The sequence below is a fragment of the Brienomyrus brachyistius genome, unplaced genomic scaffold, assembly GCF_023856365.1.
Source record: "Brienomyrus brachyistius isolate T26 unplaced genomic scaffold, BBRACH_0.4 scaffold35, whole genome shotgun sequence".
Taxonomy (NCBI): Eukaryota; Metazoa; Chordata; class Actinopteri; order Osteoglossiformes; family Mormyridae; genus Brienomyrus; species Brienomyrus brachyistius.
The window spans coordinates 2620692-2639465 of record NW_026042310.1 but is presented as its reverse complement, the minus strand read 5'-3'; the positions used below and the strand labels follow the sequence as shown (position 1 = coordinate 2639465).

Below are 18774 nucleotides of genomic sequence, written 5' to 3'. Positions count from 1 at the left end.
AAAACTTGCATCATTTATGTTTGGCCTTTAAGCGGCGTTCCGGCCCGTAAGGTCGGCCGTGTTTCCTTCCCGGAGACTTTTCGACGGTAAGTATGAAAGCCGTTCTCAGGGTTTCTCCGTTTGCTGTTTTACGGCATCTGTCAAATTCTTCCATGGGCGAGAATAAAGTTCCCGGTGAAACTAACAACGGCATTAATTGTTAAGCGGCACATATGGTGAGACGCTTCATTGTAATTACTGTAATATTCAGCGTCTGCGGGATGCAGATTGAACTTTTACTTAAGGACGTGTCAGTGAGGCTATGAGGAGGGTTCTGAGGGTGACCTCATGGAACCTGGGCACGTCTGACCCGTGCTTCTGCCAGCACGTGCTCCTGCATGATACCATACAATCCACACGCATTGGATGGAAAAATCCAGAAATGATGAGACAAGGGAAACATCCACCCCCACCACTGATTATTATGGTTCACTGCCCCCCTCATACATGCAAAATTTCATATCATCCATCATCCCTCCATCCATCCATCCATCCATTCCTTCATCCATCCCTCCATCCATTCCTTCATCCATCCCTCCATCCATTCCTTCATCCATCCATCCATCCATCCATCCATCCATTCCTTCATCCATCCCTCCATCCATCCATCCATCCATCCATTCCTTCATCCATCCCTCCATCCATTCCTTCATCCATCCATCCATCCATCCATCCATCCATCCATCCATTCCTTCATCCATCCCTCCATCCATCCATCCATCCATCCATTCCTTCATCCATCCATCCATCCATCCATCCATCCATTCCTTCATCCATCCCTCCATCCATCCATCCATCCATCCATTCCTTCATCCATCCATCCATCCATCCACCCACCATCTAACTGCTTATCCTAGTCAACAATCCTGTAATTAACAGTCTTGTTCTTCCCACTGGGATGTGGCAGGAGGGGCACAGGGAGCCATTGCTTGTTTCGTCTTGGTGCCATAATAGCTGTAATAATGGTGGTGCTGGTGGGGAGGGGGGGGCTAAGTCTCTCTGCCCCACTTGCCTGTGACTTAATCCCCGAAGACGTGGGAGACCCCACTACACAGCTGCCAGCACTCGGCGCTGATCACCTCCCCTGTGACCATGTTCCATCAGAATTTCTCTGGTTCCCTGTACTATCCTCGCACCTCCTCAAGGCCCGCCCATCCAAAGAACAGCGAATCAAGAAGGACCTCATTTCATATTCCTAACGTGTGGATCACGGACGATTCCACCGTCCAGAAACGCGCATGAATGTCTTTTTAGCCATTTATCAGAAAGTCATCCCTCCCCTTGCAAACCACTGATGACTTTTGCCCTTTCCTTTCCTCTGGGACTCCTGATCACTTAGGCAAACCTGTCATGCTGGAAGCGGGAAGCCGGCTGGTTCCCGTTTTGCTCTCCCGCTTGGGCCAGCCCTAATCACGCCCCTGAGCGATGGGATCAAAGCACTGGTGGGGCGACAGCGATGCCCGGGGACACGTTCCGGCTCCCCTGCAGCTCAGACGGGCTCGCTAGCCTCGAACGGTTCAGTCTCCACCAGAATCATCTTCATCGTCAAACTTATTACCCAGGAAATCCACGTACAGGACAGAAAACAAAAACATCAGCTGGATGGGAGCTGCATCGCGACGCTGCGTCACCCACCCTCATTTCCTGCGCCTCCTTCTTGCCATCCCACGCCCAGCTTCTCTTGGTGAAGTAGTTGACGGTGGCGAACTCGATGAGAGCCGAGAAGACAAATGCGTAGCAGACGGCCATGAACCAGTCCATGGCTGTAGCGTAGGCAACTTTGGGCAGCGAGTTCCTAGCGCTGATGCTGAGGGTTGTCATGGTGAGCACAGTGGTGACACCTGAAGGGATGGCACACAACCGATTATAAGCCTTGCACTGCGTTTAAAACATCACATAATGACATCATAATTACATTCCTGGAGGTAGAGCGACTCCTACTGGTCGACGCCATAACGGACAAGCTGCTTCAGAATTTCACTGGATAGTTTTGACTGTACAATCCTGGACCAACAAATTAATTTCTGAAGGAGTGCACAGCATACGGAGGGACAGACAAAAAAAAAAAAATAACACCAATCAACGTTTTTCAGGAATTTCTGTGACATCTCAGTCACAGTTTCAGCTGGAGGTAGCGTTCAGGGTACAGGGCTGTTTCCATAATCACTGCATGTCTTCCTGCAAATGACATGTTTTATCTGGGCATGGGAGTGGAGACGGGTAGAGATGAGGAAGCATAAAGGAGACAGACAAATAAAATGAGCGTCAGGCTGCAGAAAGGGCGGCAGTCCCCGCCCTGGGACGTTCTCACGCCTCTCTCTGTCACACAGCTCCCTAAAACCTCTATAATAAGCGGACAGGGGAGAAAAAAAAAAACAAGAACAATTATGAGCAGCTACAGTACGAAGCGCAGAATATTCCGGAAGGTCCTCATTAAACTTTGTAAAAGTTTGGGGCGAGACACAGAACCCCAGTGCGCTGAAACCGCTCGTCTCCCATGATCCTTTCCGGCGCAGGACGTCCATTCTTTTGCTGAGCAACGCTGCCGCTCGAGCAATAAATCATGTATCGCACATGGGCGTGTAAAAATGCAACAGACAGGATTTTCCACGGGAAATATCAGGTCACGTCAGGAGGAGGAATCCCGACGCCGGCTCGCGGTCGCCGGCCCGCTCGTTAATTAAATATAAACTTCTCGGCTGACATTTCAGAGGCGACGCCAGCGCCCGTGTCTCTGTACCCCTTGTGGGCTTTTGGGGGGGTCCTGCTATTTAAAGGGACAGCGGTCGTCTTGTTTCTTTAAGCGCCTCTGACGAAAAGGTTAACGGGAAAGTAAACTGAATCTCCTGAACTGCCGGCACTGTGGGAGGAAACGCTACCCCAGAGAGCCGCAGATGCGGCAGGGGACTTGCGCGCATTTCAGATTCCCGTCGCAGTCCTTCACCGGCGTGTCAGTGGTACTGGGCCCCTCCCCCTCGACTGAATTGCCCCTTGTGGAATTTTTACATTACTGTACCTCTGAGACAGGGAGATCCTGTCAGACAGTGGGACACCCAGGGTCGGCCAAACCCTTTCTGGGGACTCTAAGCAAAATCTAACCTAGTTGTCATTTGTCATTTTCCTTCCCGTTCTGATAGGCTGATCAGTGGGGGCTCCCCCTGCTGGTCACCGAGCCCTAAGCAGCCTCTTAGTTCACCCTGGGGATGTCGACTGAGTAGCGTGATGAGTCTGCTGCTCTAGTTTAGGGCACGATGAAATTTGTGGGAGATGGGATGTGAGAACGGCGAGGGAAGCATCTCCGTTCCTCCTGCTTGTCTGTGAACTTGATGGGCTGTTAGGGCTCGTAGATCAGGCTGAAATCTGATCATGTGACCCTGATGTTATTTTAATGATCTATTGACCTTTATTGCCTGTATGTGTGTGTGTGTGTGTGTGTGTGTGGGGGGGGGGGGGGGGGGGGTCCTGGCTTCTACGCCTCAACGTGTCCACGGCGGTAAAGGAAAGGGGCCCGATGGTCGATCGCATGCAAGCACAGCTATGTCCTCACTCCTGATGTCCCCTATTCCATAGCTGATGCAACGAGAGCAGATCACGATGTGACCATCCCCTAGGGTGGCCTGCCACACCGCTCCATCTCAAGCCCGTTCTAAACGACCCTCCGCTAATCAGTAATTAATTACGTGGTTTTCTACAGCCCCGCTAATTACGGGTCAATCTGATTGAATCTGAATTCCCGGGAGCTCCGAAACGCCCAAGACCACACCACGGCAGGATTCACCCCCACCCCCCAAAACACTTTTACTCTACCCAAACTCAACCTTCCGAGTAGGAGAGTCACTGTTGTGAGAGACACTGGCCGCCTTCGAGGTCCTCAAAAAGGTCAACGTCAATCTGACCTCTAGCAGATTATAAACCACGTACCACTGGCATAAAACCAGATGTTCATAGACCCTGGGACCAGACATGTAGACATCTGTTCGGGAGACTCACCGAAAACGGTGCGTGCTGGGACGGACTCCCGGTTCAGCCAGAAGGAGACCTGGGACAGGATGACGGTCATGATGCAGGGGAGGTACGTCTGAATGACAAAGTAGCCAATCTTCCTTTTCAGATGGAAATAGGCTGTCATCACTATGTACTCTCCTGGAAGGGGAGAAGGAGGAGAGGAGAGAAGAAAGCGGGGGGGGGGGGGGATCAGTCAAACAGATTGGGGTTGATCCATATCCAACCAAGGTTGAACCTCCACCTTGTGCCCTGTGTCACTGTGAAAGACTTCACTTCCCCCAGGATGGGCGGATGAATGGGTGGATGGACGAACGGACAGATAGACAGATACACAGAAAGATAGACACCAGCATATACACAACCAAAGTCAGATGATCCCACTCGGAACATGCTAGGCTACGCTGTCACACGGCAGTGATCTATGAGCGCAACAGTGCGAGTTTACAGAAGCAGTCCGCCCGCCCGCCTGTGTGACAATCAGAGCCTCGTCCTGCGCCGGGATTTCGAGGTGAGTGCGTTCACGGGCCGAGCCGCACCGTCAGCGCTTCGTGCCCGCGAGACGGCACGACCTGAAGGACACTGTCATCTGAAGACGGCCGCTGATATTTAAAAAACGAGGAAGCAGTCGCCCTCAGGAAAAAAAAAATAATCTGCTGAGCGGCGACTCTCTGTGCCGCTGGCAGCTCCGAGGAGGACAAAAGCGACGGGATCGTCGGGCAGAGGAGCGTTTTGTCTGGGAGGCGAGGCGACGGCAATTAAAGGGGATATTAATCAGCTTTGGCCCCTGCTGTCAAATGCGGCAGGACATGAAGGACAGAAGAGGGACAACCAGGCCAGAATGTCGCCCGTGAGCCAGCGTGCCAGGACAGCACTAATAATAATAATAATAAGTACTGAGGTACCTGGGATAGGCTACAAATGGATTGATTAATAATAATAATAATAATAATAATAATAATGACAATAATCAGAAGATTAAGAATTAGTAAGAAGTAGAATAACCCCATACAACCCATATAGATGGAAAATGGATGGATGGATGCCCAGTTCTACCAGGGAAAAGAGTCAACCCCCCCCCCCCCCCCCCCCACACCAGCAGAGGGCTCCAAACCGTGCACCAAACCACATGATTAAAATGTGAAATTGGTATCGAACGACTCCACCCTCTCTGACGCAGAAATAAAATAAAAGAGGAGGTGTTTTTTAAGCCTGCGGAGGGCGGGGGTCACAGCTGCGACACGCGCGGGGGGGGGGGTCACCTGTGCTGGAGCTGATGGTCTCCTTGCCGATGACGTGACCCAGCAGATCGTACTGATTGAGCCGCGAGCCGTCCTCCGCCACGGCGACGGACCGCTCATCCCCTTTGGTCCAGATGTAAACCACTTCATTGTTGGTATATGCATCTGGGGTGGGGGAGGGGTGATTAGTGAGGTCTTGTGACACTCCTGGGCGAGTCCTGGGCGAACGCCTCGACCGGTAACACGCATGCGAGGGAAGGGAAGTGTGTCTACGGGACATGCCGGCGGATGTTTTAGAAAGCAAGGAGATACGGGATGGGAGCAACCGTGCTGGGGGAGACGGGCTCAGCATCTCTCATTAAAGCAATTTAATGGCCGGAATACAGCATTACCCTCTCTCTCTGTTAAAAAAAAAACTCCAGGCAAAATATTCACGGCTTGATCTGAGTTGCAGCTTCATCTATAACTGACCAAAACGGGCAGCAATGCAACCTTTCAAACATCAAGTAAATATTCCTGTTTCTATATCCCCAGGTATTTACCGGAGTTCATTAAAACCCGGTCATGTTACGGAGTGGCATTGCTCATGTCTACATACTGTCGGCTCCTCTGCGCAATGACTGCCCCTGGATTTTGGGTCACGCGCCTTTCCGACAGTGGAGAGCAGCTGCAGGCCGGGACTGCGGGTTCACGGCGGACAGCTGGCGGTACGAACGGCGGCGGCAAAATTGGATTCTGGGTCTTTATTATAGCGGTATGTGTCTTTGTTATAGAGGTCTTTTGTTGATGCATGAGTTTTCCTCAGAAATATGGCAGACCGAGGCACACACACACACACACACACACACACACACACACACACACACGTGCAAACACACACACACATGCACACACACACATGCACAGGTTTACAGTTATATCTTTGTGGGGACTCTCCATTAATTTATTAACCCCTACCCAGCCCTAACCGTACCATAAGTAACCAAACAAAATATGAGGCTTGTGGTATTTTGAGTTTTTTGACTGCATTCACTGATCTTTGTGGGGACCTGAAAAATGGTCCCCACAACGTCAAAAAAAAAGGTTTTTATTTTATTACATTGTGGGGAACATTTGGTCTAAACAATGTAATATAGACATAATCCATGCACGCGCACACACACACACACACACACACACACACACATCTTTGTACACACCAACACACACACAGATACACACATACACACGCAAAAGTTTAATCCATACGCTCACTGTTAATATAGTGAAAACCTGACAGGCCCCCGTACTGATCATTCTGCTAAAAACTGGAACAAAAGCATCCATAAAATCTTTTCAGAGAAACAAAGCACAGGGATCAGGCCCAGGACAGGCTGCCCAGACCCGACGGCAGCTAACAAAGGGGTTTAATTACGCGCCCAACACCACATACGGGCCTTATAAAGAGCAGATTACTCACCAGCATGGCAAAGAGCCTTCATTCTTATAAATACACATCTAATGAAGGTGATGCTCATCGTTCAAAGTGCCATAATTGCACAGAGGAAAATTGGCGCACGCAGGAAAAAGGCTTGCTGGGAATTCCGGAACAAGGCCGGAACGCTGACTGCCTTGAGTCAACCTGTCCCAATATATCTGCGTAATCCAGATATCTAACGCCTGCTTTGTTACTTTCTACCTGCGACTTTTCCAAAGAGGCTTTGAAGCCAGGTTTGCGGACCTCCTCTGGGAAAATTCATAAAGACTTTAATCGATTCACACGTCGTAATGCCAGCTGAACTAAAATTCAATTACTGGCAAAGAAATATGCATTTGAAATCCGGAAAACTGAACACAGAGTCTTGACTTGCGATGGTGATGGTTGAAAACAAATCGCTACACTAATTCAGCATTAATTTTGGCTCTGCGGTCACCTTGTGGCGCCTGCCTACTGTATTGTACAAACGGAGGGGATACTTCAGGAACAGGACAACATTTGGGCTTACAGCTTCCAAACTTGAGTGGGCAGGCATGGGCGTCCATGGGGAAATCCTCCAGGTGCATAGGACACTCGGCGTGGATGGTCAACCTGGCGGAGACAGGACAGGGGACTGGAATGAGGTAACAGTGGATCCTTCAGTCAGGAGCCCCATACTTACAGCTCCTGTCCCTTTGGAGAGCTGTTTTTTTTTTTTGAATAATTCAGGTCAGATATGTCCTTCAAAGGTACAACAGCTTAACTACACTTCGCCGGATACCTTAAGGCCACAGTTCTGTGTCCTTAATTACATTGCACTTGATTTCCTGCAATCCCCAACTCCGATATCAGCACATTTTTTTGCATCCCTGCTCAACCCACCCAAATGCAGTGTTTCCCCCCAGCCAATGGAGGCGCCGTTGTACACAAAGATTACCCTGGAGTGTCAGAGCGGCCTGGTCGAAAGTGGGGGGGGGGGGGGGGAGGTGGGCAGTGTGGGATGCCTTTCAATGAGCGCGCTTGGCTGCCGCAGCTGTGTTGACTGCAACTCGTCAGTTTCACGGTCAGTGAGTCTCACTCTTCCTGTCACCCGCCGGATCGGACAGACGCTCCCGCATTGCAACAGATTTCTATAAAAAAAAAACAATCTCCGCCAGTTCATCCGACTGATTCATTACTGACCCACCCGAGCGTGTGATCCCGCTGTCCGGATTATCTCTGTGGGTCAGGCCTTGACGGCGGGCTAGACCCGGAGTCCCTGGTGACAGTCTCGCGGGCAATCCGAGCACGTCCTCCATCTCCGCTCGCTTCCTGCGACACTCATGTCCCTCACCATCATCCCATATCATTGTCTTCTCTTGGGTTGTCGGTGATGACCAGTAAAGTATTGTGGTTGACCGTACGGCAAAATGCTAGGAGGAAGAGAATCAGCCAGCGATCTGGGCGTTTCCTTGGGCCGAATTGGCTCTGCCCCCGAACCCTCACCCCTCTCCAATATCAGGCTGAAGCACTTAATGAGGCAAAGCACTTTGTGTTTTCAGCCTGTCGCGTGACACAATATTTACAATGTCCTTGGCTTCATGAACGAACTGCTCTGGGGAGAAAGAGGAGAGCTTCACAGCCGACGTTAATTAACAGCACTCTGTGGGCTCCTCGTGGGGGGTGGGAGGAGCCGACGTGCTCCTCCCCTTTAACGACTCCATCGATCACGACTCCCGACTCGAGCGCATGACGTCACCCCCGACCCCACCCAATTTGAGGACTCATTTTGTAGCTTTTCTCTCCCTTTCTCTCCACTTACAAATTTTTGACCTTCAAGTGGCAGGACATCCAACTGGTAACTAAGCTAGGACATGAACTAGCAACCGTGGGGTCGCGATCTGCCACATAACCTCCTCTCATTGCCAGCCAAAAGTAAACACGACCATACAGGTGGCGCTGTGCCTCCTCCTGTAAGGGAGGACCCTCTCACAGTCCTAAGCAAGCTCATGTAGTGCTCCCGAAAAGTGCATATCACACTTTGAAGAAAAAAAATACTTATCTGACCTCTGATCTGGCCATTGGGATAGTTTCTTCACTGGGCGGGACCAAAGAACCTCCTCGACCAATAGGAGATGCCACCATCAATTGCAGGTGGATCGTTCATCAAATTTATCATCCTACCTGGAAACCGCCGCACATGACGAACGACCAGCTCTCACGCCCCGAGCAGCCCCCGAGCACAATGATATTTGACAGGATTAAAGAGAGGGCTGTCAGGTTTTAGAGTGCGAGGAATAATAGACCCCGTGGCCCCAAAGCTTTGCCGGAGGACAGACAAATGACACGAGGGCCCTATGATACAAAGCACGGCCCCTGAGGTCGCATTTGTCAGGCCACATGGACAACAGGCTGTAAATGGCAATGAAATGGCAAAGAAGGTGAGGAATCGCCGTTGCAAATTTCAAGGCCAAAGTCAAGGTTATAAAGTGGGGTGACTGCGGAAGGCTCAGACAAATCAGTTATTTGATCTGGTCCAGACATCAGGATTAACCTACCAACCCATCCATTGGGTGGGAGAAATTTCCATCTGAAGAGAAAATATGCGGGAGACCCACAGAAAGCTGTTTTAAGGCCAGGGAACTCAGTTCGCCGTCCTGTTTATTCGAAGCAAGCACCGTTGTTGAAAAGCTTTGTTTATGACAGAAATAGCAGCAGATCTCTGATCACAATTCCTCCCAGGCCGGTTGGTCAGAGACGCCAAGCTGCATCAAGCAACTATGACCTCTTCTTAACCCAACACCAATCCTACAATCATATGTGAACCAAGACAACCAATGGACCAATGGTGGGGTGGGCATCCAGGCTCGGTGGCATCAAGGTCTCGTTGCTTAGGAAACCAAGACAAAGGCCTTATTTTTAGTTTACTTCCGGAGTGCGAACGTATTCAAAACGAAATGCCTCAAACAGAAATTGGCCTCATGCTGGATTTCCACGAGATGTTCTCCTTTATTTGTAAAGTAGCTGTGGAGCCACCCGGCATTCTCGAAAGAAGAAGGACGTGATCACGTTTGACCTGATCCCAGGGGTCATATTGTACCCCGCTGGGGGTTGCCCTGGGTGGAACCCGGGCCCATTGGTGGTAACAAATTCACACGGTCAGAAAGGGGCAACAGGGAACGTGGGGGGGGGGGGGGGGGTCGAGTTTCCATGGCAACCGGCCACGCTGGCTCGCAACCCTGATGACTCCACGGAAATGTGCGCAGACACGTCTAGAGCATGGGAAGTCATATTAAAGGTCACATGTTACGGCAAGGCGTGAGCGTCTGCTAAAACGCCGCGCATTAATCCAACGAGGGCAAATATGAACCAATCGAGCAACGAGCCGCGGCAAAAAGGGGCTGCAAGTAAGGGTAAACGAACCCCACCACATGACAGCAGACGTTACCGTCCCACAAAGGACATTGCGAAAGGTCAGCCAGCCGTGGAATTTGTTTTTCGATATTAAAGTTTGGCTTTCACCAGGAACCACGTCGACCTGGGGATAATATTTAACTGTCAGAAGCCTTTGGATTTCAAAACCAACATTTTCAAAGATTCTTCAAAGGACCCCACAGGTAAAACACATACGATCACATTTTAGTACTCACAGTAACCACAGACAATTAAATATATGAGCTCTTGGAAGTACTTGGCTGCTGACTGATTTGAAAATGTCATCGTCATTTTAGGTTCAGGTGGGGTTTTTTTTTTAACTACAGGAGGGTTACAAGTTATTTTTTTTTTTTAGAATATATAACATTTACAGCCACGTCCACTTAAATGTCTGGTGGTTTTATCAGAGTTCCAGCCAACAATCCCAATGGAATCACTTGGTATTCAAGATGGGATCAGAAGCAGGACATTTATGGAAGAGACACGGAGTCTGCGTTATCCGGTACGGATCGAGAAGAGGCAAAGCGTAAATCACTCTGGCATGTGCCGGAGAGCCGAAATGAGTCGTCACGTTTCGGAGATTCTCTGGATGCTGGGTTCAGCCTGTTTACCCGGCTGCCTTTATGGAGACCTAATTATCCATCATGTGTCACCCCTGGATGTCTTGGCACAACGGCAGGTGCAGGAATAAGCCGGGACAGTACAGAACCGGTGGCAATCATCCAGTCAGATATTCATGAGCTTTACCCCCCCCCTGGCCAGTCTGTTCAGAAATTGTGACGAAGGGGAGCCACTTTGCTCCACGGAGGAGACCATGGCGTCTAACGTCTTCGCTCCCGGCTGATGTCACCTCTCATTCAGGCAAACGTGGATCAGATTTGGGCACTCCATTAAGCTTGCAGTGAATGGCTGCTCCTCCTAAAAACATTTAAAAAAAAAAAATGTTTTCCACTAATCAGCAGAAACCTTCAGGCAAATTTTAAGATGCCTAATGCCCCTGCAGGCCCCAGAGCTGTCCGCCATAAGCTCATTCATTCCCAACCCTTAGAAAAGAGAGCCGAACTGGTTGAGCCCAGACTGTGCATCCGGCTGGGTGATTCAACACCGACAGTGTTTGTCTGCCACGCTGCCATCCCTCAAAAAGGCACAGTGTGCCGAATTTAACAGCTATACAGAGAGCGTCCGCCATTCACTCAGCCTTATCTCTGCTCTTTACGTCTCTGGCCGGTGTATTCCTCATTACGGCATAAGAACCGAAACAGGGGAAGCGGGCTTTTATCTCTAGGTGACTCGTCGACGAGCAACGGATTTCGGGAACCTCCTTTATCTCCGAGCCAGAGCCCGGCGAAGTGCGGGCAGCACTTTGAGAGTTTCGCTGTGTGCGGAACTGATCATTTCTATCGTCTGGCTTCTCGAGTTTCCACGCCGGCTTGTGACAGCCTGAGAGGACGGACGTCCAATGTTTAGAATCAGCCAGAACGAGGGTGTTGGGAGCGGTTTGGGTTGGAGAATACCGTTCAGTGTCGCCCGTGATTTATTTTGCGAATTAGACTGAGGGGGGGGGGGGGGAGTGCTGCACTAAATGGGGGCTGCTTGCTTGGCGGGAGGAGTTTCAAACTGACAGACGGGGTTTGTTCTTAAAGCCTAACGAAGGCGGGGCGGGGGGGGGGGGGGGGGGGCGACTTGTATCTTCGTTGTGATGCAGAGGCAGCCTAAGGAGAACCTGGGGCCTCATTTTAATGATGAGCACAGACAGCCTCCGTCGGATAAGCGGCGCGATTCTGAGCCACATCCGGAGCTGATCTCCACCACAGTCAGTCTGCTGTTAACTGAAGTGTGCGACGCTGTGTTAGGGGGGTCATACACTGTACATGTAGCCCAGGCGGCACCTACGCCTGCCCGCCGGCCCCCCCAACAGTGCGATCCCATCTTCAGTAATCCCTTCTAGTGACTCCTGTCCTCATGACCGGAGAGACGTCGATAAGGGCGAGAGGACTCTGGCAACTGCGAGCGACGGGCTCGCAATTAAATCCGACCCTGAGCGGCCTGGCGCCAAGAGCTGGGCTGCGGCCAGACCGGGCTGGTGCAACCCCCCCATGAGGATCCGGACGCGGGCCGGGCGGCCAAGGACCCATCTGATCCAAGCTTCAGAAAAATAAACAACGGTACCAGCCGTTTACATGTCTTACCCGGGAAATCCAGTCTAGAGCTCTGGAGGTCTGACGACGTTTCCGGCTGGGAGAGACACCATGGGGGATTTCTGGAGTCGCATCACGCCGCCTAATGGGCACGAGTTTTCGGACACATCGCTCCGGATTAGCAAATCGGCAGTGACATTTTTAAGAGGCTTTTGAACATACCCACTTATTAGGCTAATCACAAGGCATCAATTTGCCTTTACTTTTCCCGTCTCTGTTACCTGTCATACCCTGGTATGATATTAGATTCATATGTTAACATTCTCAGACACTTCATGTCACGGATCTAGTGTTTTGGTTTATAGGGTTTTTTTGAATGAAATTTTATCGTATCGAAGTTTTCACATGTCAACGGCGTGTGTGCATTACACTCAGAAATATGTTATATTGATAAAGGGTGTAGTATATACGAAGTTATCATTGCGCCGGTTCTGGAAGGTTCCGGAGAGTAGCTTGGGCGTGGTGCTAACTGTGGACCGAGAGCTAAGCGATTAGCTTTCCTGTCGCTTTATTATAACCATCAATCTGGTCGGCGGGCGCTCCTGGAGGGGGGTGGGGAGGCTCGTGGCCTTGACGGATAACCGCGGAGACTTAAAATGGAAGCAGGAATCCGCCAAACGCAATAACAGCTGCTCCTGGTTACCGCGCCGTTTCACAACAATGGAGAGCATGAGATGGATGCCAGCAACAATACGGGCAGTAAACACATCATTCTCAGGCAGCTGATTAAGTGCGGCTTTCGGCAGCGGTCGGAGGCGGGCGGGGGGGGGGGGGGGGGGGTTGTGGGAGGCAGACCCAGGCCGTGCATATGGTGGGTGGGGGGGTGACAGGATGACGAAACAAGCTCCTTGACAAATGGCTGACAACAACAGACACAGAATATGGTCCATATTAACCAACACACACCACTGCAGAAAAGGCCATCGAGGTCCTTGCCGGTGCCAGATGGGGGGAGGGCAGCTGGAACGCTCCTCTGACAGATACGCACCCCCCCCCCCACCCCAAGGACAGATCAAACCGCACTCTGCATTCCCCCTCGCCCCCTTCTGCGTGCTGATTCACTGCGATCGCCTTCGGCCGCTCTCACTCTCCGTGTACGCCGCATCATACATACACCGCTTCTGTTTCATGACTGCAGTGACAGCAAATTAGCTGCCTAGGTTAACCCCCCCCCCCCTACCTCCCAACAATAGCTAATCGTGTGTCTGATAGTGGCGGGGGGGGGGGGGACAGCATGGATCTTGCTTAAAGCCCAGGGGGATCCTGACCCAGAGGACAGTGTCTGCGTGCGGACATAGCAGCCCCGCTCGGGAGCATTAACTGCCACTCATCAGTCTCCTCTTGTTAACATGACAAAGGAATATATAACGTCAGCAAAATAACAAGCAACCCCCCCCCCCCCCCGCCTCTCCGTTACCGCAGAAACGACCCGAGGCTGCTCGAGAAAGACAGGGAAACTCGGTGCGAATCAGCAGTAACTATTCTGATTAGAGGTGCCCCATAAAAATAAAAAAACGGCAAGCTGCCAAAAGGTCATCCATCGGAGATGACCGAGCAAACACATGACAGGGTGTGGGCACTGATCCTGTCGCCACGACAACCAGGCGCGTGGACCTCTAGGCCTGGGCTCTGGACTCACGACCTGTTGGGCGCCCGTGATCAAAACCGCCCGACATTACAAAAGAAAAAAAAAACCCTCATAAGTGGATCCTGAACTAGCAGCTGTGGCTGAAAGGATCTTTGTTCCCTTGGCAGGATCCAGCATCCGCCCACCTACTCTCTGTGCTGCAATTCACCTCCGCGTGAGCAATAAAGTGCTTTGATGGCGCTGCATGTCAAAGCTGAGGGTCTTCTTTGAGGAAGCAATCATCGGGAATCAGCACCGCCACGTGTGGAGTGTCTTGGTGCGATACATCTTTTATTTATAGAGCTGTGTGCAGTGCTTGGGCCAGTCACAAACATCCACGTTGTTGCGGTCGTTCCCCACATGATCTGCTGCGAACATCACTTTACACACAGTCAGATAGTTCCGCTACTTCCCTGCCTTCACCGTCTTTGCAAAGAAAATAAACTAACAAAGGCAAAGTTTATTCCAACTTGCCGTCTTCGTATTCCAGGGAAAGGCTTTCATTAAAGTAAAATCTCGTACGTGCTCTTCGGCGAGACCGAGTTAAGCGCTTCGGTGCTCGTCTGATTGGCCCATAATGACACTGCACTGTGACTTTCTGGCTGAATCGCTTCTTTAATATTTTAGGGATGCATGCAAACACAATTAGCGCTTAGACTCAGACCATAATGTCATAACATAGAAGAAGCAGGCCCACATTTTGGCAATAAGAATGGTGGATGTGCCCATTATGGTGTAACACTGTGGTAATTTAACAGTGCCCACAATGCATCCCCAATCCCCCTCGCCACATCTGGGGAGTTAAACCTCACAGTTTAAGGTACTTATAGGCCAGCAGCAAATCAGATTAATTATTTAAGCAACAGAGCTAATAGTGTCTAATATTTTACCCATGATACATCGCGTTCCCATGCCTCTTCTGTTCCATGGTCCTGCGGGGCCAAAAAGGCCGAAGTATCGTAATTCCCCACCATCTTCATTAATCAACAGTTCTTAACATGCTTACCTAGCCCCCCCCCCCCCCCCCATTATTTGCTAACCTGCCACGTTAATGAAAAGCTGATCGCATTAGACTAATCAACCGCGACTGTCACCTGCTGGCCTCAAGACCCCACGTTGTGCCTTTCAATGACGTATAGGTGCTATTCTGTGAGTACGGGAAGCAATAATGATCCCACACATTCCTCCTTTCAAGATCATAAGTAGCCTATTTCAGAAATACAGGGAGCAAGAAAAAACCTGTGTTGTGCCTTCCAAGACTTTATATACACTATTCTACGGAAAGCAGCCCCACGCTGCAGCTTTCAAGAATATATGTAGGCTGTTCTATGGATTCAGAAAGACCCCGCATTGTAATTTTCAAGCCCACACACACTATTCCACAGGAAGCAGGAGAGACCCCACATTGTGATTTTCAAGCCCATATACACACTATTCTAAAAGATACAGGAGAGACCCCACATTGTGATTTTCAAACCCATACACACACTATTCCACAAGAAGCAGGAGAGACCCCACATTGTGATTTTCAAGCCCACACACACAGTATTCCATAGGAAGCAGGAGATACCCCACATTGTGATTTTCAAGCCCACACATACAGTATTCCATAGGAAGCAGGAGAGACCCGGCATTGTGATTTTCAAGCCCACACACACAGTATTCCATAGGAAGCAGGAGAGACCCCACATTGTGATTTTCAAGCCCATACACACTCTATTCTACAGTAGGCAGGAGACCCCACATTGTGATTTTCAAGCCCACACACACAGTATTCCATAGGAAGCCGGAGAGACCCCACATTGTGATTTTCAAGCCCATACACACTCTATTCTACAGGAGGCAGGAGACCCCACATTGTGATTTTCAAGCCCACACATACAGTATTCCATAGGAAGCAGGAGAGACCCCACATTGTGATTTTCAAGACTGTATAAACTGTATATTGTATTTTCAAGATGCATTGTAGGTATAGGAAGCAGGAAAGTTCCTGTCAAGGCTATACTGTGGGTATGGAAAGTAGAAATAACATTCCACCGCAGCCACTACACCAAACTCCTGTCTAGAGTATTAAATTGGGCAACAGGATTCATGAGATCGATTCCTGGCAGCTGGGGACATTATCCTATACATATAGGAAGGGAAGAAACAAAAAGTTTCTATTCAGAGATTCATTTATCAAGCATTTCTGAGCACAGGTTAGCATAAGAGCTAATCATACCTTGTCCGACATCATTAATCAATTTCCAGATCAAGGAAACAGACAAAATGTGTACATTGTCCGTCACCAATTCAACCTGCCCTTTGTCCTCTCATGTGAGATGTGCCTGGGTTCACCAGTAATCGATACCAGATTAAGGCCTTATCCACACGTACAAAAACGCTGATTTTCTCCTCTGTTATTTAAAAAAAAAATCTGTCCACATTACAATGCTAAAACGTGCTGTCGAGAGCATGCCAAACCAGCAGGGGGCGATATAACTCTAAACGCAAAGCCATGTTGGCCAATCAGAAGCCTTATTACCAGTCCTGCTAGGCTAAAAACAGCTAATATAAACAGCTAATATAAACAGCTAATATAAACAGCTAATATAAACAGCGAATGGCGCACGCTCTGATGGTGCAAGCCAAAAACTCTGTTTTCCCTGTTTACACATCGACACTGAAAATGGAGTTTCTGAAAATCTTCACCCTGGATGGGGTTTCATAAAAGCTCCATTGCTCCATTTGCATGGGGACGAAAGGCCAGGATTATTAGCGAAAGCTACACCTATTGCCGTGTACATGTGGACAAGGCCTAAGAGGAGAACAGTACAGAAATACATAAAGACACAGACCTGAACAACCACAATCCCAGGCAGCAGTCCTGCTCTATGTAATCTTTCATTATTAATCTTAAAAACAATCGGTGAATATCCTGGTGCAAAACAAATACACCGCTTGCACTGGACGAGTTTGATGTGTTTCTTTTTATTTTTTTATTTTAGAGACGTTGTTTGTTTGTGGCCTGTGTGTCAGCTTGAGGTCTTGCATTACAATGCAGTTCAATTCAATTCAGCTCAATTGTCATTATAGTACACAGAGGTGTGTTCCCTGCGATGGGTTGGCGGCTCTACCTTGCGCCTGTCACCTCGAAGATTGACTCTGGACCCCCCCCCCCACGATCCTGAATAGGATAAGCGGTAACAGTAGATGGATAGATAGAGTGTACAGTTTAAAATAGAATAATGGAATGAAATACTGGAATAGAATAATAACAAATAATATAATAATAGATTAACGAATGGAATAAAAGGGTACAACCATGTACACTCCATATAAAAAAGAGAGAAAAAATACTGTATCTTGAAGCATGAAAGTGCAAATGCGCAATATCTTAACAATATAAGAAGTAGATACGGTAAGGTATGAAAATACTCAGCTTTGTAAACAATTGCAATTGGTAATGTGCATGATAGATAAGGAATCAGTACAGTACAGTATTGAAAGTGCAGTGTGGCTTCAGGACAAGGCGCCAGTGGACATGGAACGCCTGGCAATTCGCACCACAAGTCAGGACACCGTCTATCTGCAGCGGAAGGACTAAATCCCGTTCCGTTTAACCCAGTGAAACCCACCCTCGAACTGGTGCAATATGTTTTATCTGCAAATATCTCTGACGGCTTCACGCGTCCATTTCCTTCAAAGCTTGCCCGGGAAGATCGTTCCCCACTGATTATTTCACATTTATCTCTCTCCGTTCTGGATTTCAAGCACATTATATTAAAATCATCTTTTCTCGTTTCACCCCCCCTCCGTCAAGCTAAACAATCAGAAGCTCCTTCCTGAGCCTGTCTGAAGCTGCTGCCATTGTTAGAAGATGGGCTCCATTCTTTGGACCGCCTTGATTACGTTGACATTTCAGTGGGTCTTTCAGCTCGAACCAGCCCACGGTAAATGCTGCTTCAATCAGCCATGTCATAAATATTATCCTGCACTTGAGCTAGACTTGGAAAAGACAATGTTTTGGTATAAACCAAAAGAAAACATGTAAGCGCGAGCTTGAGTCTTGTAGGATTAAGAACTAAAGAACAAAAAATTTATTTTTTATGGCATCATGAAAAATAAAAGAATGAGTTCATGCTTTGGAAGTAAAAACGTTTTACTCTTTGCCATACTCCCTGCACCAGTCATTGTTATTGGTGTTACTGGTTTAGAAGCCTCCATTCCATTTCCTCATTAACATGCTGCTGGCAGCCAATCATGCAGCGGGGAGGGGGCGGAGCCTCACCTCATGGTGTAGAGAAGCGTTCCGTTGTCCACCAGCCGCAGCAGTTTGTTGGGCGTGGTCATGTTGTGCGCCACCGACTTCTTGCCGTTGTGGAAGAAGGTGTCAGGCGTCCAAATTTTGCTGGCCAGGAGGTTGTTAAGGGGTAGCACCTGCATGGGCCCGTCAAACTTCAGCCGCTCGTCCCTCCAGCTCTGACGGAAGAACACGTCGATCGTGTATTCCTGTGGGGAGGCAGGGGAGGCTGACTGAAATGTACCTTAATTTTGAGTCTCCTAATGTTGGATATTAATCAGCAGTTCAGACTTCAACGCTGAGGATTCTGGGATAACCAGAAAGCTAATACCCAACAGAAATGGTTTATGGTCAAAGTGGCACTTTTAATAGCTGTAAATGAGGTAGAACATGTTATTTCTGAATTCATGGGAGTTTTACTTACAGAAAATTGTTCTGAGGGCAAAATTAAACAGGATTGGTTCAAAGAGATACCCACATCGGATGTCTTGGTCCTGCCTCCTCTAGTTTGCTGG

At 49.2% G+C, this 18774-nt stretch overlaps 1 protein-coding gene across 1 annotated transcript in view; it reads right to left on the bottom strand.

The window, feature by feature from the left end:
- Positions 1 to 18774, bottom strand: part of gabra3 (gamma-aminobutyric acid type A receptor subunit alpha3) — a 67149-nt gene that overhangs the window by 3820 nt on the left and 44555 nt on the right. The window contains exons 5-9 of the mRNA XM_048998018.1: positions 18248 to 18468; positions 7268 to 7350; positions 5304 to 5447; positions 4030 to 4182; positions 1675 to 1880 (exon numbers count right to left, since the gene is read on the bottom strand). Of these exons, the coding sequence (XP_048853975.1) occupies positions 1675 to 1880; positions 4030 to 4182; positions 5304 to 5447; positions 7268 to 7350; positions 18248 to 18468 (807 nt within the window). The remainder of the gene's footprint in view (positions 1 to 1674; positions 1881 to 4029; positions 4183 to 5303; positions 5448 to 7267; positions 7351 to 18247; positions 18469 to 18774) is intronic.